Raw genomic sequence first — 22,011 nt, 5'->3', positions numbered from 1 at the left:
TTATTGTGGATACATCCTAGAACTGTTCCCACTTTTTAATCATATACCTTGCACACGAACCACTGCCCAGTTGGGTAAGAAATGCAATGTATTTACGTGTAGATATCTTGGTTCGTCGTCTCCCTGTTGAAACCAATCAATCCTTCTATAGGAAGGGCTCGATGGGTGTAAAGGCTCTGGTTGTCCACCAGAGGTCACAATGTCCTTCTTCGTAGTTGTCTTGTTCTTGTGGTGGATTGTTCAAATAGAACAGATTATTTTAAGCACTCTGGTTGAAAAGGGCGTTTCCATGACACCGACACGCTCTTCTGACCTACTTTGTGGCGTGCTTAGTTAATGTGTAACGGACATGAAAACTATGATGTCGTTAGAAAACTAAAATCACATTCCTATCTGAACAAAACTAGTTTCGTCGTTCTTCATATTTACTACATAACGTAAAGGACTTAAACCTGACATACACAGCGTGAAAGCTCTTCAAGTTACAGTATTTTTGTTTTACAGTTTTTAATGACATCACAAAATGACAAACAATATGACATGATTATTCATTAGATCATTAGACCATTCTTTAATATTCCTATCTTAGAAATATTGTTCCAATATTCACTTTTTGGACGTTAAGAGTTTTTGTACGGGCAACAGACTCTCTAGACAAATGCATTCCTTTGGTTGATACTGATGAGCGGGAGAGGGTTCTCTACTGCATAAGATTTACGATTGGCGTGATGTGTCATAAAACTGGCCCACCCTCTTCTCTCCTGTGGAAGAGAGAGGGGTATGGCTAGCTGTCAGCCATTTGCCAAGCTGATCTGAGACCTTGGATCCTCGACCAGGAGAGCCATGACAACTGTGATCTACAAGGCCTATTGCTACTACACTGACTGGTATATAGTAACTCTCCTGTATATACATTCATACAGTGACTATGCAGATAGCATAACTCAGTTCCAGTACAGTACATCCCTATTTACAAAACACACTGACCATTGTGCTGACTCTCATGCGTGGTTCAGTGCAGGGAATATTACAGCCCCCAGAGTTGAGTTCAATATAAAAGGAACGTGACATGGTTCGTGTTTGTAAAGGAAAGAGTTGAGAGGAGAAACGGTGATCCAGCCATTGACAATGTCAGCGGAGGAATAGTGAGGCTGACTGTCCAGTTCAGTTCAAACGGTGGATCATGACAGACAAAAGTTCAACGCTAACACACAATCCTGCTGTCTCATACGATGCAGGGAATTATTACAGTCCCAGGGTTCCCCAGTGGAGCTCCTCGTGTTCTGTTCTGTTGTTGTGTTGTGTTCTCTGCTATTCTCTCCCTGTCCTGTTCTCTCCTCTCCCTGTCCTGTTCTCTCCCTGTCCTGTCCTCTCCCTGTCCTGTTCTCTCCTCTCCCTGTCCTGTCCTCTCCCTGTCCTGTCCTCTCCCTGTCCTGTCCTCTCCCTGTCCTGTCCTCTCCTCTCCCTGTCCTGTTCTCTCCTCTCCCTGTCCTCTCCTCTCCCTGTCCTGTCCTCTCCCTGTCCTGTCCTCTCCCTGTCCTGTTCTCTCCTCTCTCTGTCCTCTCCTCTCCCTGTCCTCTCCTCCCTGTCCTGTTCTCTCCTCTCCCTGTCCTATCCTCCCTGTCCTGTTCTCTCCTCTCCCAGTCCTGTCCTCTCCTCTCCTCTCACTGTCCTCTCCTCCCTGTCCTGTTCTCTCCTCTCCCTGTCCTCTCCTCTCCTCCCTGTCCTGTTCTCTCCTCTCCCAGTCCTGTCCTCTCCTCTCCTCTCCCTGTCCTCTCCTCTCCTCCCTGTCCTGTTCTCTCCTCTCCCTGTCCTCTCCTCCCTGTCCTGTTCTCTCCTCTCCCTGTCCTGTTCTCTCCTTACCCTGTCCTGTTCACACGGTGGACTGAGCTGCTCTCTGGTCCCACAGGAAGTGGAGCTCAGAGTGATGATGTCAGCCCTTCCTGAAGAGCTCAATGTGACATCACTTCCTGTTAGATGATTGTGATTCTTCAGTCAAAGAGACAATAGTTTTCCATTCTCACTGCTTATTCAGTGTTCTGACCAGATATCTCAGTCAAGGTGTAACATACCATTCTGTCTTCCTTCTGACCAGATATCTCAGTCAAGGTGTAACATATCATTCTGTCTTTCTCCTGACCAGATGTCTCCGTCAAAGTGTAACATACCATTCTCTCTTACTCCTGACCAGATATCTCAGTCAAGGTGTAACATATCATTCTGTCTTTCTCCTGACCAGATTTCTCAGTCAAGGTGTAACATGCCATTTTGTCTTTCTCCTGACCAGATTTCTCAGTCAAGGTGTAACATATCATTCTGTCTTTCTCCTGACCAGATTTCTCAGTCAAGGTGTAACATATCATTCTGTCTTCCTCCTGACCAGATATCTCAGTCAAGGTGTAACATACCAAGGGGGTGGTGAGCTAGGGGTTGATTTGGAATTGTAACAACACATACACTCTCTCTAGTGAACCTATGTCCGTTTTCACGACAGGTTGACGCCCACGTACGCTGCCTGGTCCTAGCCGTGATCAGAGTCGTGGTCGGAGTCCTCCAGGTCTATCCCAGGCACCAGACTGTAGTATTCAGTGGACTGGGTCATATAAGCCTTCTCCCTGTCTGCCGAATCCTTCATCACCTCTGTCACACTCACCGTGTCAAGCTCTGCCTGTCTGCACGTACCCATCTCTGGGCCCTCTGTCTGGGACGCCGGCCAGGCCGAGATCCCCACTGCGAAGGAGGACCCAGGAGAGGGAGAGGGAAGACACTCCACAGAGCCACCTAGCTTCATCTCCACCTCCTCATAGATGTCCCTGGTGGAGCTCAGGAGGGTGGTGGAGGATCGTAGGAGGAGCTGGCTCTTCAAAATGCCGTCCCTGCTGCTGTCCCCCACCATGGGGACGTTACCCTCTCCTCCTCCTCCTCCTACTGGGGGCTTAGAGCGGTGGTGGTGTCGGTGGCCGTTGGATGAATGGGAGTGAGAGGCCTTCTTCTTGGAAGAGCCGAACGCGGGCGCCTCCTTGCTTTTGCTCTTCCTACCGCAGCACAGGCAGAGGACCAGACCGGTGAGGATGAGGAGGGGCAGGACGATGAAAAGTGCGGTGAGACCTGGAGAGCGGCAGACGTCTCCCGTTGCCACCGACCACACGAGCCACCCCGCCAGATTCCCAGGAGATGCACATGTGATGTTACCCACGATGCCTTGCAGGCTGGTGTTGTTGTTGTTGTTTCCCTGCCCCCCACCGGCCTCCAGCCCCTCCACCAGAGAACAGGAGCAGTCCCAGGTGTTGTTCCCCAGCTCCAGCCTCGCCAGGCCCGGCAGGGAGAGGACAGAGATGGGGAGGGAGCGGAGGAGGTTCCCACTGAAATCCAGCTCCCGGAGGCCATCAGATCCCTGGAGGAAATCCTCAGGTAGCTCCCTGAGCTGGTTCATGCCCAACTCCAGCACCTTCAGGCTGGGTAGATCTGACAGGAAGTCCCCTGGGATGGAGGTCAGTCTGTTGTGACCCAGGTAGACCTCCTGGAGAGGAGAGAGTGTGGTCTCTGTGTCCTCCAGGTCGATCTGAGTGATGTTACAGTGTGACAGGTCCAGGAGCTGTAGTCTGGTCCCATTGGTGAGCCTGGCCCAGGGAACATGGCCGAACGTGGAGCCGGAGTAGTTCAGACAGCAGGTCTCAGCGGGTAGGACAGAGGGAAACTGGTCCAAAATGGTGGCTCCTGGACACTGACATCCCTCTGAGTGGACAGCCATCACAGGGAGAGTACACAACAACAGTAGAGCCCACTGAGAGAACATCTCTAGAGAGAGAGAAAGGAGAGAAGAGAGAGAGAGGAGAGGAGAGAGAGAGAGAGAGAGAGATTTAAAAAAACTTTATTGGATCTGGAAAGTCACTACACGATAAAAAGATGGTTAAACATCAATTAAAAACAGAACACCAAATCTTCCTCCACAGTAACTAAACACAACGACCCCTGAATACCCCATATACTCATAAACTGATCAGTATTGTTAACCAGTTTGTAACAGGCAAACTCAACCCTCAGTCTCGCTGCCAACATCCCCTCCAGCATGCCCAGCACATCCACAGACCCCTGTCCACGAATACTGTTCTTTCATGTCTTCCAAATTGCTTAAAGTTAAGTAAGAGAACTACAATCCTTTGACTAAACCTGTATATATTCTCGCTATTGTCATTTTACTGCTGCTGTTTAATTACTTGTTACTTTTATTTTCTACTTATCTATTTTTTACTTAACACTTATTTTTCTTAAAACTTCTTAAAGCATCGTTGGTTAAGGACTTGTAAGTCAGCATTTCACTGTAAGGTCTACCTACACCTGTTGTATTCAGCATTTCACTGTGAGGTCTACTACACCTGTTGTATTCAGCGTTTCACTGTAAGGTCTACTACACCTGTTGTATTCAGCATTTCACTGTAAGGTCTACTACACCTGTTGTATTCAGCATTTCACTGTAAGGTCTACTACACCTGTTGTATTCAGCATTTCACTGTGAGGTCTACTACACCTGTTGTATTCAGCATTTCACTGTGAGGACTACACCTGTTGTATTCAGCATTTCACTGTGAAGTCTACACCTGTTGTATTCAGCCTTTCACTGTGAGGTCTACACCTGTTGTATTCGGCGCATGTAACAAATACAATTTGATTTGATTTTTAAAAAAACACCAAAACACAGGTGATCTAACTCCAGACACCACTCATACAATTCCCAGCATGCACCAACACTCCTAGCATCTAGAGAGAGAGAGAGAGAGAGAGAGAGAGAGAAAGTCTTGTCATGCTTCGTTGATTTCGAAAAAACCTTTGACTCAATTTGGCATGAGGGTCTGCTATACACATTGATGGAAAGCATTGTTGGGGGGGAAAACATACGACATTCTAAAATCCATGTACACAAATAACAAGTGTGCAGTTAAAATTGGCAATAAATACACACATTTCTTACCACAGGGCCGTGGGGTGAGACAGGGATGCAGCTTGAGCCCCACCCTCTTCAAAATATATATCAACAAATTTGCGATGGCACTAGAACAGTCTGCAGCACCCGGCCTCACCCTATTGGACTCAGAAATCAAAATGTCCACTGTTTGCTGATGATCTGGTGCTTCTGTCACCAACCAAGGAGGGCCTACAGCAGCACCTAGATCTTCTGCACAGATTCTGTCAGACTTGTGTCAGAATCTATGTAGAAGAATCTCAGTAAGACAAAACGAATGGTGTTCCAAAAAAGGTCCAGTTGCCAGGACCATGAATACCAATTCTATCTAGCCACCGTTGCCCTAGAGCACACAAAAAAACTATAAATACCTTGGCCTAAACATCAACATCACAGATAACTTCCACAAGGCTGTGAACCATCTAAGAGATAAGGCAAGAAGGGCCTTCTATGCCATCAAAAGAAACATAAAACTTGACATCCCAATCTGGCTAAAAATACTTAAATCAGTTACAGAACTCATTGCCCTCTATGGTTGTGAGGTCTGGGGTCTAAACACCAACCAAATTATGAGAAAGCATAAAGATAACTATTTGACACACTGTAGAGAATCAACCAAAAAACAGAGAAAATTGGAATGCTATCTGGCCTTAAATAGAGAGGCAGAATACCTGACCACTGTGACTGACCCAAAATTAAGAAAATCCTTGACTATTGTGAGAGTTCAGCAACCTGCCGGAGGAAGACAACACGACAGCACCCCTGTCACGTCTGCTCCCGCTCTCCCTCTCTGCCGCTCGAGGGTGCCAGGCTGCCCTTCATTACGCACACCTGTCACCATCATTACGCGCAGCAGCCATCATTGGACTCACCTGGACTCCTACCCTTTGTTGATTGTCCCGTCTATAACTGTCGGCTCCCCCGTTTGTTCCCTGTGTCTGCATTAATGTTGTTATGTGTTCACGTCCAGATGCTGTCCTGTCCTATGTCCGTCGCCATTAAATGTTCACTCTCTGTACCACCAAGCTGTTCCTTGAACTCTGTATGTTGCTGCTTTGTCGTCTGAGTCAGACCCCTATAAGTGTTGAGCCCTGTGCCTTGACTCACTGTCACAGCCAACGATTGCTTTGACGTTGTGCTCATACATCCCCAAGAGCTGCTGCGCTTGAGCCAGGGTCCCGGGGTCTCGGTTCATCACCTTTTGGTTTTTGTAAGTCCTTTAAGGAAAGCGTCAGTGGCAAGCTGATCCTGAAGCACCAAGCCAACACCAGTATAAGCAAGAGAAACTAGGAGGTTGATCTCCTCGGCAAAGTCAGTAGATGTTTCCATCCCCTGCCTAAAATCCCCTAGCTTCCTCCTCACAGTCGTGGGTGGTTACTTCTGGCCAAACCTTGTCTGCAAGTGCGTGACCAGCTGGTCGTAGTCTTCCCTAACGTACTCTGGGAGGGAGAACACAAAACGGATGACGTGATCCCTCAGACACTCGTGCAGCCTGCCAAGTTTCTCTCCTGAGTCCCAGTAGTATTTCTGTGCTAGACGTTCAAAAGGAATTATGAACGATGACCACCCACCAGTCCTCCTTCCTCTCGAATGTTTGGTCTTCAGACCATCACCTCCACCTTATTGAAGTCAGAACTTATGGTTTTGCTGTGCACAGGGCTTGCCTCTGCTCTGTGTTTCTGTCCCCTACCTGCTGGCTGGCTAAGGAAGAGCTAGACTTGGGCCTATGGGTACTGTCAGGGGCGTGTCCAGCTATGTTGTGTTTGAAGGCCATTAGAGGATTCTGTACAGGCCTATGACCAGGCTCCCTTGGTCTGACTGAGTGGTTGGGGGGACTTGAGCTGTAGACATTCTGGTCAATGACATGAAGTTCTCCTGCAAAGTGAGGTTGGAGGAGGAAAAAGGCCAACCTCTCTCTGTAGTACACACTGTGATTATGAAGAAAATACTGAGTTGGAAAAGGAAGGACTCTGTATCCTAATGCACCAACAGCTTTCCTGCCACAGTGTATCAACCACAGATAGTAACAATGAGCCAGATGTTTTCACCAGATGTATAAATCTGAAGTATCAGGCTGGCGTTTCAACGCACGACCAAATATGGGAGGTTCAGGTAGGTAGGAGGGAGGGAGGGATTTGGACACATGGTGTAAAAAAAGAAAAATATCACAATTTATTAGTGGTATTTTAGATACTAATGCTCTGTTATAAGCGACTATCTGTTTTTTCTCTGTTTCCTCTCTTGTATGCTAAGCCATCTTGGAAAACAAACTATTTCTGTTGATATTCTACATTAATTCTATATTTTGTTGAAGCAGCTCTTGTACATATCAATTATTATACCTTTTTGTATGTTCTTGTGATCAAATAAAATGTACTGACAAAAAATAAGTATTGATTTAGTTGACAAGAAGAATCCGGTGTGATACCGCTTGGCTAGGACTAAATATTCATATTATATGTATATTAATGATTTGAATGTTCTAGACACCGTTTCATGTGAACGTAGCTAGAACATTTCTGTGTATCAGTTGTCAGGAAGTCGCCTGATGGTCGCAAAGAAATGTCCCCCCCCTTGCCTCTCCTCTGTGTTTCCCCCCCCCTTGCCTCTCCTCTGTGTTTCCGTCCTCTTGCCTCTCCTCTGTGTTTCCGTCCCCCCCCCCTTGCCTCTTCTCTGTGTTTCCGTCCCCCCCTTGCCTCTCCTCTGTGTTTCCGTCCCCCCCCTTGCCTCTCCTCTGTGTTTCCCCCCTTGCCTCTCCTCTGTGTTTCCGTCCCCCCCTTGCCTCTCCTCTGTGTCCCCCCCCTTGCCTCTCCTCTGTGTTTCCGTCCCCCCTTGCCTCTCCTCTGTGTTCCGTCCCCCCCTTGCCTCTCCTCTGTGTTTCCGTCCCCCCCTTGCCTCTCCTCTGTGTTTCCGTCCCCCCCTTGCCTATCCTCTGTGTTTCCGTCCCCCCTTGCCTCTCCTCTGTGTCCCCCCCTGCCTCTCCTCTGTGTTTCCGTCCCCTCCCTTGCCTCTCCTCTGTGTTCCCCCCCGCCTCTCCTCTGTGTTTCCGTCCCCCCCCTTGCCTCTCCTCTGTGTTTCCCCCCTTGCCTCTCCTCTGTGTTTCCGTCCCCCCTTGCCTCTCCTCTGTGTCCCCCCCTTGCCTCTCCTCTGTGTTTCCCCCCCTTGCCTCTCCTCTGTGTTTCCGTCACCCCCCCAGAAAATATGTTTTCATTACACATCACGCCTTGTTATTGTTGCCAAGCCAACCAAGGCCCTGATTGGTGAACCACTGATCCATTCACGGCTCTTTGTCTGTTGACGAGGTTAGGGATACTCCCACACCAGAGGCTGGTAGGAGGAGCTATAGGAGGACGGGATCATTGTAATGACTGGAATGGAATACATGGAATGGAGTCCAACGTGGTTTCTTTAAATGTGGTTTCTTTAAATTAATTTCCAAACCCTGCCATGTGAAATAAACAGACATACCCTGTGATTGACTGCATTGAGAAGATAACTTTACAGTACTCGGGGGCGGACTGGCCATGGGCCAGATTGGGCAATTGCCAGATGGGCTGGTCTATTTTTTTAGCAAAGTGGGTCTGTCTAAATTGGGGTTTTTGCACAAAATTATTTGGCTAATAATTAGGTCTTTAATAAGAAAAATGGGCCTGTGTGGTGGCCTCGAGGAAAAAAATTGGGCTGTGTGTTAGAAATGCCCGTGATGATTTCTGGTCCCAGTCCGTCCCTAACAGTACTGTTCTGGAAGACTGGTATCAGAGGAGGCTGGTGGAAGGAGCTATAGGAGGATGGCTCATTGTAATGGCTGGAATGGAATACATGGAATGGTACCAAACACATGGAAACCGCATGTTTGTTCCGTTCCATTTATTCCATTCTAGCCATTACAATGAGCCCCGTCCTCCTATAAGCTCCTCCCACCAGCCTCCACAGTCTCTCACACTGCTTTTATAATAATAATAATAATAATATTGTTTTCAACTTAAATATTTGACGCACTGACATAGATGATTACATTGCGCATGTTCATTTATATACAGTACCAGTCAAAAGTTTGGACACACCTACTCTTCAAGGGTTTTTGTTTATTTTTTACTATTTTCTACTATAATAGTGAAGACATCAAAACTATAAAACAACACATATGGAATCATGTAGTAACCAAAAAAGTGTGTTTAATATTTGAGATTCTTCAATGTAGCCACCCTTTGCCTTAATGACAGCTTTGCACACTCTTGGCATTCTCTCAACCAGATTCATGAGGTAGTCACCTGGAATGCATTTCAATTAAGTGTGCCTTGTTAAAAGTTCATTTGCTGAATTTCTTTCCTTCTTAATGCGTTTGAGCCAATCAGTTGTGTTGTGACAAGGTAGGGGTGGTATACAGAAGTTAGCCCTATTTGGTAAAAGACCAAGTCCATATTATGGCAAGAACAGCTCAAATGAGCAAAGAGAAACAACAGTCCATCATTACTTTAAGACATGAAGGTCAGTCAATGCAGAAAGTTTCTAAAACTTTGAACGTTTCTTCAAGTGCAGTCACAAAAACCATCAAGCTCTATGATGAAACTGGCTCTCATAAGGACCACCACAGGAAAGGAAAACCCAGAGTTACCTCTGCTGCAGAGGATAAGTTCATTAGAGATAGCAACCTCAAAAATTACTGCCCAAATAAATGCTTCACAGAGTTCAGAGACATCTCAACATCAACTGTTCGGAGGAGACAGCATGAATCAGGCCTTCATGGTCAAATTGCTGCAAAGAAACCACTACTAAAAGACACCCATAAGAGACTTGCTTGGGCCAAGAAACACGAGCAACGGACATTAGACCAGGTGGAAATCTGTTCTTTGGTCTGATGAGTCCAAATTTTAGATTTTTTGGTTCTAACCGCCGTGTGAGATGCAGAGTAGGTGAACGGATGATCTTTGCATGTGTGGATCCCACCGTGAAGCATGGAGGAGGTGGTGTGATGGTGTGGGGCTACTTCTTCCCGCTACACCATCAAGTCAGGTATCAGTTAATCTGACTATTCTCATCATTGATTTAATCATCTTATTTCAACAATTGAAGGGCTTTCTGTATAGTTGTCTGATATTGGTGGGGCATGTTAACCTGTTTTAATGATACTCCTGAATCAGAATGATCTATTGAACCTGTTTTAATGATACTGCTGAATCAGAATGATCTATTGAACCTGTTTTAATGATACTCCTGAATCAGAATGATCTATTGAACCTGTTTTAATGATACTGCTGAATCAGAATGATCTATTGAACCTGTTTTAATGATACTAATGAATCAGTATGTTCATGTTTACCTGTTTTAATGATACTGCTGAATCAGTATGATCATGTTTACCTGTTTTAATGATACTGCTGAATCAGTATGATCATGTTTACCTGTTTTAATGATACTCCTGAATCACTATGATCAATAGAACAGTTTTAATTGAGTGTACTTTTAACAGAGGTGAGATGTACTTATTGACAAAACATTTTAAAAAGGTTCTCGGATAGTTTTTTGTTAACATAGATAGAATGTTCCGCTAACTAACGGAAAATTGGACGCAAACATTACGAGGGACATTACAAGTAACATTACAAAAACGTTCTCTCTCCCTACAATTGTTAGCTGGGATGTCTGTCAGTCTTTGGCTGCTGGTACAGTATATCCAAATGAGACTTCATTGTAGTTATTTACCAACATGAGGATGTGTATTTGTGTACTGTATATTCTTAGGAAAGCACTGGAGAGTTAGAGGAAGGAAGTTGATTTGTTTATGAAGAGTGAAGCATTATCCCACACACTCTCTACCAAAGATATTATCCTTTAGACCAGCAATCAGCAGCTATATAGATTCAACCGGGGGGGGGGGGGGGTACCAGTTGGGGAACCGTGCCGTAGACACCGAAGACTATGACAGTCACTGTTTATCTAGACTTGGCATGCATCTCAAATGGTCTGTTTTTCTGCTCTCTTGCTAACTTCTTATGAAACTGTCATGCCATGTTTGGCTTGACAATGATAGGAATGAGATGGCAAGAATACAAACAGATCTGGGACCAGGCTATATTGTCAACACGATTTAAGCAGTAAAAACCTTCATTGATACACATGGACCACAAGGATCAGCCTATCTATGGGGCTTTGAAGGCCGTTCAACAGTGGATCAGCCTATCAATGGGGCTTTGCAGGCCGTTCAACAGTGGATCAGCCTATCAATGGGGCTTTGAAGGCCGTTCAACAGTGGATCAGCCTATCTATGGGGCTTTGAAGGCCGTTCAACAGTGGATCAGCCTATCTATGGGGCTTTGAAGGCCGTTCAACAGTGGATCAGCCTATCTATGGGGCTGTGAAGGCCGTTCAACAGTGGATCAGCCTATCTATGGGGCTTTGAAGGCCGTTCAACAGTGGATCAGCCTATCAATGGGGCTTTGAAGGCCGTTCAACAATGGATCAGCCTATCAATGGGGCTTTGAAGGCCGTTCAACAATGGATCAGCCTATCTATGGGGCTTTGAAGGCCGTTCAACAGTGGATCAGCCAATCTATGGGGCTTTGAAGGCCGTTCAACAATGGATCAGCCTATCTATGGGGCTTTAAAGGCTGTTCGACAACGGATCAGCCCATCTATGGGGCTTTGAAGGCTGTTCAACAATGGATCAGCCTATCTATGGGGCTTTGAAGGCTGTTCAAAAATGGATCAGCCTATCTATGGGGCTTTGAATGCTGTTCAACAGCATAGATAGCAGATAGGCCAGTCATTCATTCACCTCATCATTGATTGAAATGAATTGATCACCTGTTACGTCAATGAGAGGGTTGGGTTGTGGTGGACCCCTGAATGAACACGGTCTAAAACGGGCCTGTTGTATCAATAAAACGATCAATGAACAGTTATAGTTAACAGTTGCTTCATCTACGAATTCCATGAATTCCTTGTGTTACAAAACCAATAAGTAGCCTGTTAATATTGTTGTACTCGCTAAGTGTCTTAGGACTAGTTAACTGGTCTCTAACTTAAATTAATGTGTGCATTTTTGTGAGAAATCAACGTTTGAGGACCGTGTTGAATCCACATGTGCCCAGGGAGACAGCACCTTACCTTGGTCCAGGGAGACAGCACCTTACCTTGGTCCAGGGAGACAGCACCTTTACCTTGGCCCAGGGAGACAGCAACCTTACCTTGGCCCAGGGAGACAGCACCTTACCTTGGTCCAGGGAGACAGCACCTTACCTTGGTCCAGGGAGACAGCACCTTACCCTGGTCCAGATAGACAGCACCTTACCCTGGTCCAGATAGACAGCACCTTACCTTGGTCCAGAGAGACAGCACCTGATGTGCTTATCCTGCAGGCTCAGCATATAGACAAGGTTGCTGCTGCCCCCTGGGGGATAGAGTGTGGAACTGTATCCTGGATAGTGTGCTTTTCTATGTTCTAACACTAACCTTCATATCATAACACTTGTTCAAATGATTCCTAAATTGTGCTTACAGTTAGTTAATCAGTCCAACTTCAAAGCCATAGCAGACAGCCTGATGCTTGTTACCCATCTGCGTGTAGCAGCCTGATGTACTATGACGTCAGTGATCCTGGTTACATACCAAATGGCCCTGGTCCGAAGTAGTACACTACATAGGGAATAGGGTAACACTTGGGAACGCTGCCTTAGAGACTCTGGTTACTAATGGCTACAGAGTCTAAAGGTTTGAATGATGGATTCTATTTCAACATCTGTTCTGTGATAAGATTATATAACAGGAAAGCTGTGGTCTTAGATTATCTTACATCTAGACGTTCCGCTAGCGGAACACCTGCTCCAATATCCAATGATGGGCGTGGCGCAAAATACAAACTCCTCTAAAATCCGAAAACTTCAATTTTTCAAACATATGACTATTTTACAGCATTTTAAAGACAAGACTCTCGTTAATCTAACCACACTGTCCGATTTCAAAAAGGCTTTACAGACACCCATTTTTCAAGCTAGCATATAATGTCACAAAAAACAAAACCACAGCTAAATGCAGCACTAACCTTTGATGATCTTCATCAGATGACAACCCTAGGACATTATGTTATACAATGCATGCATGTTTTGTTCAATCAAGTTCATATTTATATCAAAAACCAGCTTTTTTACATTAGCATGTGACGTTCAGAACTAGCATACCCCCCGCAAACATCCGGGGAATTTACTAAATTACTCACGATAAACGTTCGCAAAAAACATAACAATTATTTTAAGAATTATAGATACAGAACTCCTCTATGCACTCGATATGTCCGATTTTAAAATAGCTTTTCGGTGAAAGCACATTTTGCAATATTCTCAGTAGATAGCCCAGCCATCACGGCTAGCCATTTAGACACTGACCAAGTTTAGCCCTGACCAAACTCCGATTTACTATTACAAAAGTTTGATTACCTTTGTTGTCTTCGTCAGAATGCACTCCCAGGACTGCTACTTCAATAACAAATGTAGGTTTGGTCCAAAATAATCCATCGTTATATCCAAATAGCGGCGTTTTGTTCGTGCGTTCAAGACACTATCCGAATTGTAAATAAGGGTCACGAGCATGGCGCAATTCGTGACAAAAGATTTCTAAATATTCCATTACCGTACTTCGAAGCATGTCAACCGCTGTTTAAAATCAATTTTTATGCAATTTTTCTCGTAAAAAAGCGATAATATTCCGACCGGGAATCGGCGTTTAGGTAAACAGACGAAAGAAAACAAAGCATTCTGTCGACGCGGGCACGAGCCTGAGTCTCACAGTACTGTAACCAGCCACTACCCAAACGCGCTACTTTTTTTCAACCAGAGCCTGCAAAGCTACGATTCAGCTTTTTGCCGCCTTCTGAGAGCCCATGGGAGCCGTAGGAAGTGTCACGTAACAGCAGAGATCCTCTGTAATGGATAGAGATAATCAAGAAAGGCAAGAAATTGTCAGACAGGCCACTTCCTGCATGGAATCTTCTCAGGTTTTGGCCTGCCAAATGAGTTCTGTTATACTCACAGACACCATTCAAACAGTTTTAGAAACTTTGGAGTGTTTTCTATCCAAAGCTAATAATTATATGCATATTCTAGTTTCTGGGCAGGAGTAATAATCAGATTAAATCGGGTACGTTTTTTATCCGGCTGTGAAAATACTGCCCCCTAGCCATAACAGGTTAAATAACAGGAAAGCTGTGGTCTTAGATTATATAACAGGAAAGCTGTGGTCTTAGATTATATAACAGGAAAGCTGGAGTCTTAGATTATATAACAGGAAAGCTGGAGTCTTAGATTATATAACAGGAAAGCTGGAGTCTTAGATTATATAACAGGAAAACTGGAGTCTTAGATTATATGACAGGAAAACTGGAGTCTTAGATTATAAAACAGGAAAGCTGGAGTCTTAGATTATATAACAGGAAAGCTGGAGTCTTAGATTATATAACAGGAAAGCTGTGGTCTTAGATTATAAAACAGGAAAACTGGAGTCTTAGATTATATAACAGGAAAGCTGGAGTCTTAGATTATATAACAGGAAAGCTGTGGTCTTAGATTATATAACAGGAAAGCTGCGGTCTTAGATTATATAACAGGAAAGCTGCGGTCTTAGATTATAAAACAGGAAAGCTGCAGTCTTAGATTATATAACAGGAAAGCTGGAGTCTCAGATTATATAACAGGAAAACTGTGGTCCTACATTATATAACAGGAAAGCTGTGGTCTTAGATTATATAACAGGAAAGCTGTGGTCTTAGATTATATAACAGGGAAGCTGTGGTCCTAGATTATATAACAGGAAAGCTGGAGTCTTAGATTATATAACAGGAAAGCTGGAGTCCTAGATTATATAAAAGGAAAGCTGGAGTCTTAGATTATATAACAGGAAAGCTGTGGTCTTAGATTATATAACAGGAAAGCTGTGGTCCTAGATTATATAACAGGAAAGCTGTGGTCTTAAATTATATAACAGGAAAGCTGTGGTCCTAATTATATAACAGGAAAGCTGTGGTCCTAGATTATATAACAGGAAAGCTGTGGTCTTAGATTATATAACAGGAAAGCTGTGGTCCTAGATTATATAACAGGAAAGCTGTGATCTTAGATTATATAACAGGAAAGCTGTGATCCTAGATTATATAACAGGAAAGCTGTGGTCCTAGATTATATAACAGGAAAGCTGTGGTCCTAGATTATATAACAGGAAAGCTGTGGTCCTAGATTATATAACAGGAAAGCTGTGATCTTAGATTATATAACAGGAAAGCTGTGATCTTAGATTATATAACAGGAAAGCTGTGATTTTAGATTATATAACAGGAAAGCTGTGGTCCTAGATTATATAACAGGAAAGCTGTGATCTTAGATTATATAACAGGAAAGCTGTGATCTTAGATTATATAACAGGAAAGCTGTGGTCTTAGATTATATAACAGGATAGCTGGAGTCTTAGATTATATAACAGGAAAGCTGTGGTCCTCGATTATATAACAGGAAAGCTGTGGTCTTAGATTATAAAACAGGAAAGCTGGAGTCTTAGATTATATAACAGGAAAGCTGGAGTTTAGATTATATAACATGAAAGCTGTGGTCTTTGATTATCTGAAAGGTTTAAAAAGGTTTCTAAAGTTTATAATTTTCACCTAAAAATGTCAGACTTGATTTGCCCTAACAAAAAATGTATCAACCTCTACAAAAATATCCATTGATTATAATCAGCATAATAATGACCACTTCCTGTATTTTAGGGTGTGTGTGGAGTGATATGTTTATTGGTGTGTGTGTGTGTTCACTGAGACAGAGGAGGAAGGCTTATTCTGAGAACTCTGGGGTGATCTCATTCTAGAACAATGTGAGCTGCTACATCCTCTCTCTCTCTCTCCTCTGTCTCTCCTCTGTCTCTCTCTCAATTAAATTCAAGGGGCTTTATTGGCATGGGAAACATATGTTTACATTGCCAAAACAAGTGAAATAAACAAGAAACAAAAGTGAGAAGAAACACAAAAAAACAACATCAACAAAAACACATAAAATGTCCAGTAAACATAACATCATAAAGGATTCACAAGGGTAACGACGCTTCAAATAGGATATTATCAGCTGTGTACAGTATTTTTAACAATGTGTAAATAGTTGTAGTATGAATAGTAGGGGAAGATAAGTAATGAGATGAATACAGGTTGTATTTACAGTGTTGTTGTCTCACTGGTTAACCTTTTCTTGTGGCAACAGCTCATCCATCTTGCTGCTGTGATGGAACACTGTGGTATTTCACCCAGTAGATATGGGAGTTTATCAATGTGTGATTTGTTTTCAAATTCTTTGTGGGTCTGTGGGAAATATGTGTTGCTAATGTGGTCATACATTTGGCAGGAGGTTAGGAAGTGCATCTCAGTTCCCACCTCATTTTGAGGGCAGTGTGCACATATCCTGTTTTCTTTTGAGAGCCAGGTCTGTCTATAGCGGCCTCTCAATAGCAAGGCTATGCTCACTGAGTCTGTACATCTTAAGTTTGGGTCTCTCAATAGCAAGGCTATGCTCACTGAGTCTGTACATCTTAAGTGTGGGTCTCTCAATAGCAAGGCTATGCTCACTGAGTCTGTACATCTTACGTTTGGGTCTCTCAATAGCAAGGCTATGCTCACTGAGTCTGTACATCTTAAGTTTGGGTCTCTCAATAGCAAGGCTATGCTCACTGAGTCTGTACATCTTAAGTTTGGGTCTCTCAATAGCAAGGCTATGCTCACTGAGTCTGTACATCTTAAGTGTGGGTCTCTCAATAGCAAGGCTATGCTCACTGAGTCTGTATATCTTAATTTTGGGTCTCTCAATAGCAAGGCTATGCTCACTGAGTCTGTACATTTTAAGTTTGGGTCTCTCAATAGCAAGGCTCTGCTCACTGAGTCTGTACATCTTAAGTTTGGGTCAGTCAGAGTGGTCAGGTGTTCTGCCACTGTGGACTCTCTGTTTAGGGCTAGATAGCATGCTAATTTGCTCTGTTTTTGGTTGATTCTTTCCTGTGCGTCAAATAGTTATCTTTCTGCTTTCTCATAATTTGGTTGGGTCTAACTGTGTTGCTGTCCTGGGGCTCTGTGGGTCTGTTTGTATTTGTGAACAGAGCCCCAGAACCAGCTGGCTGAGGGGACTCTTCTCTAGGTTCATCTCTCTGTAGGTGAGGGCTTTGTGGTGGAATGTGTGGGCATCGCTTCCTTTTAGGCGGATGTAGAATTTTAACAGGTACTTTCTGGATGTTGATAACTAGTGGGTATTGGCCTAATTCTGCTCTGCATTGTTTGGGGTTTTGCATTGCACAAAGTATATTTTTCAGAATTCTGCATGCAGTCTCAATTTGGTGTTTGCCCCATTTTGTGAATTCTAGGTTGGTGAGCGGACCCCAGACCTCACAACCATAAAGGACAATGGGTTGTATAACTGATTGAAGTCATTTTAGACAGATCCTAATTGGGAGGTCGAGTTTTATGTTCCTATTTATGGCATAGGAAGCCCTACTTGCCTTGTCTCTTAGATCGTTTACAGCCCCCTCCTCTCTCCTTCTCCCTCTCTCACAGCCTCCCTCTCCCTCTCTCACAGCCTCCCTCTCCCTCTCTCACAGTCCCCCTCTCCCTCTCTCACAGCCTCCCTCTCCCTCTCTCACAGCCTCTCTCTCCCTCTCTCACAGCCTCTCTCTCTCTCTCTCCCACTCTCTCCCTCACAGCCTCCCTCTACCTCTCTCACAGCCTCCCTCTACCTCTCTCTCTCTCTGTCTCACAGCCTCCCTCTCTCTCTCTGTCTCACAGCCTCCCTCTCCCACTCTCTCTCACAGCCTCCCTCTACCCTCTCTCTCTCTCTCTCTCTCTCTCTCACAGCCTCTCTCTCTCTCCCTCTCTCTCTCCCTCACAGCCTCCCTCTACCTCTCTCACAGCCTCCCTCTCCCTATCTCTCTCTCTCTGTCTCACAGCCTCCCTCTCTCTCTCTCTCTCTCTCTCACAGCCTCCCTCTCTCTCTCTCTCTCTCTCTCTCTCTCTCTCTCTCTCTCACAGCCTCCCTCTCCCTCTCTCTCTCACAGCCTCCCTCTCCCTCTTCCTCTCTCTCACAGCCTCCCTCTACCTCTCTCTCTCTGTCTCTCTCTCTCTCGCTCTCTCTTTCTATCTGGAAGTTTCCTCCAAGATAACGGTGTTATTATATTCTGGAAATCTCTGGAGTTCTAAACCCTTTTTGCACAAAAAATGGAAATCTCTTTTGATTGTGTTACACTATGGTTTAACAGTATGGTGTTACACTATGGTCTAACAGTATGGTGTAAGAGTATAGTGTTACAGTATGGTGTTACACTATGGTCTAACAGTATGGTCTAACAGTATGGTGTTACACTATGGTCTAACAGTATGGTGTTACAGTATGGTGTTACACTATGGTCTAACAGTATGGTGTTACAGTATGGTGTAACAGTATGGTGTTACAGTATGGTGTTACAGTATGGTGTTACAGTATGGTCTAACAGTATGGTGCTACACTATGGTCTAACAGTATGGTGTTACACTATGGTCTAACAGTATGGTGTTACAGTATGGTGTTACACTATGGTCTAACAGTATGGTCTAACAGTATGGTGTTACACTATGGTCTAACAGTATGGTGTTACAGTATGGTGTTACACTATGGTCTAACAGTATGGTGTTACAGTATGGTGTTACAGTATGACCCCGTTGCCGGGGTTCAGCTGTGTGCCTACTGTGCCACCATCAGGACAAATTGGACACATTGCCCTAGGATGAGCTATTGCTGTACTGTTTACCACGCTTGCCAAATATCAGAACTCAACATCGAACAGATCTTGCAGAATACTTTTGAGCAATTTTTGGACCATTTCCAATGATGTTGAAACTACTTTCAACGTCTTCTTCTCCAGGACCACTGGACCGATTGGAAAATTTGGTATATATCATCTATGTAACCATGTCTTTAAATGAAACATTTTCCAGGACTCGAGCTCAAACAATATGGCCGCAATGAGCCAATGAGCTTGCATGAATGGTTTCAACAGCGCCACCTTGTGGCATAATTGAACCATACTTTACAGGTTAGCTAGACTCATATATGCCTTAGCATATGTGGCAAATTTATATCACTCTGAATCAAACAGATTAAGAGATATAATCGTGTGTCCATTATAGAGCCCCCGTGTGGTCGATCTGAACATGCTCGCATTTGTTTAGTCTTGACCGCGTCTGGAATACGTTCTGTTACAATATGAAAACCGGCGTCTGATTTAATTGCATTTATGTGGCAGACCACGCCCGCGTGATTGTTTATTGGTCAGTAGCGGCCATGTTGTTTGAAATACTGGCCTGCACCAATTTAGCGTTGAGAGACCTTGGTCAATACGGGGCGGCAGGGTAGCCTAGTGGTTAGAGCGTTGGACTAGTAACCAGCAGGTAGCCTAGTGGTTAGAGTGTTGGACTAGTAACCAGCATGTTGCCAGGTGGTTAGAGCGTTGGGCCAGTAACCAGCAGGTAGCCTAGTGGTTAGAGAGTTGGACTAGTAACCAGCAGGTAGCCTAGTGGTTAGAGCCTAGTGGTTAGAGTGTTGGACTAGTAACCAGCAGGTAGCCTTGTGGTTAGAGTGTTGGACTAGTAACCAGCAGGTAGCCTAGTGGTTAGAGTGTTGGACTAGTAACCAGCAGGTAGCCTAGTGGTTAGAGTGTTGGACTAGTAACCAGCAGGTAGCCTAGTGGTTAGAGTGTTGGACTAGTAACCAGCAGGTAGCCTAGTGGTTAAAGCGTTGGACCAGTAACCAGCAGGTAGCCTAGTGGTTAAAGCGTTGGACCAGTAACCAGCAGGTAGCCTAGTGGTTAGAGTGTTGGACTAGTAACCAGCAGGTAGCCCAGTGGTTAGAGTGGTGGACTAGTACCAGCAGGTAGCCCAGTGGTTAGAGCGGTGGACTAGTAACCAGCAGGTAGCCCAGTGGTTAAAGCGTTGGACTAGTAACCAGCAGGTAGCCTAGTGGTTAGAGCGTTGGACTAGTAACCAGCAGGTAGCCTAGTGGTTAGAGCGTTGGACTAGTAACCAGCAGGTAGCCTAGTGGTTAGAGCGTTGGACTAGTAACCAGCAGGTAGCCTAGTGGTTAGAGTGTTGGACTAGTAACCGAAAGGTTGCAAGTTCAAATCCCTGAGCTGACAGGGTAAAAATCTGTTGTTCTGCCCCTGAACAAGGCAGTTAACCCCCTGTTCCTAGGCTGTCATTGTAAATAAGAATTTGTTCTTAACCGACTTGCCTAGTTAAAATACATGCCATGTATCAAGTTTTGTGCCGTTGGTCATTCGGTGCCAGGGAAGTACCGTTGTCAGTGTTTTTCTCAAAATGGCGGGGAAATACATCAAAGCGGACTTTATGGTTTCTGAGGCAAATGTCTTCCTTGAGAGGCGAGAGAACGATGTACAAAATTTCACGACTCTAGGTCAAATGGTGTGAGGGGCGTGAGCTTTCAAATTGTGCATGTTTAACCACTTGTTATAGCGCCACCATTTGGCCAGTTGGCATGGGACTGCATGTGAGGGTCTGGTCTTTGGCCAGTAACCGTCATACAAGGTTACACCCTCCTAGGCCACATCATCTCACAGGAACTTGCATTTTTTGTAACAACAATAAGGTTTGACCAATTTAGCTGCGGAACCCCTAATTAGACTAGATTTATACACTCTTCATTACATTCACTGGACTGAATGTTAGAGAGACATAAATTAACAAGTGAAACACTTTAGCTACATTACAAGGACATCATAACTGCTTTACCAAATGGTTACCAAAAGTACTTCACAATAACTGAAGTTAGATGTTACTTTAAAAATATATATATATGACAATAAACCAAAACAAACGAATTACTTGCAGATGCAGCAGGTACTGTAAAAAAAAAAAGAAGATAATTCAGCGCTGAAAATAATATTACAAACTATAATAACACATTCATTAACTATCACAATTTACCTTCTTGTTATTCCCCATTTGTAATAAACACATGAAGTTATATGTATGTAAATGAGTGTATTATTTTTCTTACCTTTTTAACGACCTGTTGCCTTGTCTTTAATAAATGTCCAGGCATAGCCAACAACACATGGCTGTCAACCTGTCCTCCACAGCCCGTACTGTACGTATCCAAGTGTAAAACGTTTACAACGGCAGACACAGAAGCCAAGCCCTCCTAATCACGTCAAGCTAACTAACTAAGTAACTAACTAATCCCTCCTCTCCTCCTCTCTCCTGGGGCTCTCCAGTAAAGGTGTGTCCCTCCTTCTCAGTACTGTACAACTCCAAACGGAATGTGGAAATTCTGCTTCCCGTGTGTGTGTGTGCGCGCGAGTTTAGAAACATTGACAGAGGATTAAAGAGAGCAAACTTCCCCTTTACGCATCTCCGGTATAGTTCACGGTACACCATTCCCGCGCCCCAGTAATATTATAGGCTAGTAGTAGTGCGCGCTCTCGTGGTCGTCTTTTGCGCAACGTTACAAGTTTTCTAACGTGAAATGACTTTACTGCCTGTGAACACTAGATGGTAGTGTTGGAGATGCTATTACCTGGTGCTCAGTTCACATAAACAAAGCAATATAGAAAATATGGTTCAATTTACAGCTGGAAAAAGTCAGCTATCGCAAGAAATTGAGTCCGGCACATACAAGCGATATAGGGAAAATCAGAAAAAAAGTTATGTACAGTTTAACTTTACATTTTATTTCACCTTTATTTAACCAGGTAGGCCAGTTGAGAACAAGTCCTTTATTTAACCAGGTAGGCTAGTTGAGAACAAGTCCTTTATTTAACCAGGTAGGCCAGTTGAGAACAAGTTCTCATTTACAACTGCGACCTGGCCAAGATAAAGCAAAGCAGTGCGACAAAAACAACAGCACAGAGTTACACATGGAATAAACAAACATACAATCAATAATACAGTAGAAAAAGTATGTACAGTGTGTGCAAATGTAGTAAGATTAGGGAGGTAGGCAATAAATCGGCCATAGAGGCGAAATAATTACAATTTCTCAGTTAAA

At 44.2% G+C, this 22,011-nt stretch overlaps 1 protein-coding gene across 1 annotated transcript; it reads right to left on the bottom strand.

Moving 5' to 3' along the window:
• Window positions 1–1,762: 1,762 nt before the first annotated feature.
• si:ch211-106k21.5 (leucine-rich repeat, immunoglobulin-like domain and transmembrane domain-containing protein 1) lies at window positions 1,763–21,382 on the bottom strand. The gene is made up of 2 exons (XM_014141468.2): window positions 21,022–21,382; window positions 1,763–3,798 (listed from the first exon to the last, which is right to left on the bottom strand). The coding sequence occupies exon 2, from the start codon at window positions 3,794–3,796 to the stop codon at window positions 2,522–2,524; it is 1,275 nt and encodes a 424-aa protein (XP_013996943.1). The 5' UTR covers window positions 3,797–3,798; window positions 21,022–21,382; the 3' UTR covers window positions 1,763–2,521.
• Between the last annotated feature and the right edge of the window lie 629 nt (window positions 21,383–22,011).

The sequence above is a fragment of the Salmo salar genome, chromosome ssa14, assembly GCF_905237065.1.
Source record: "Salmo salar chromosome ssa14, Ssal_v3.1, whole genome shotgun sequence".
NCBI classification, from domain to species: domain Eukaryota; kingdom Metazoa; phylum Chordata; class Actinopteri; order Salmoniformes; family Salmonidae; genus Salmo; species Salmo salar.
This window is presented reverse-complemented; position numbering and strand designations above follow the sequence as displayed.

Bases quoted from the DNA above. Each gene is read 5' to 3' on its own strand.
- si:ch211-106k21.5 (XM_014141468.2), bottom strand. From the start codon at position 3,796: ATGTTCTCTCAGTGGGCTCTACTGTTGTTGTGTACTCTCCCTGTGATG.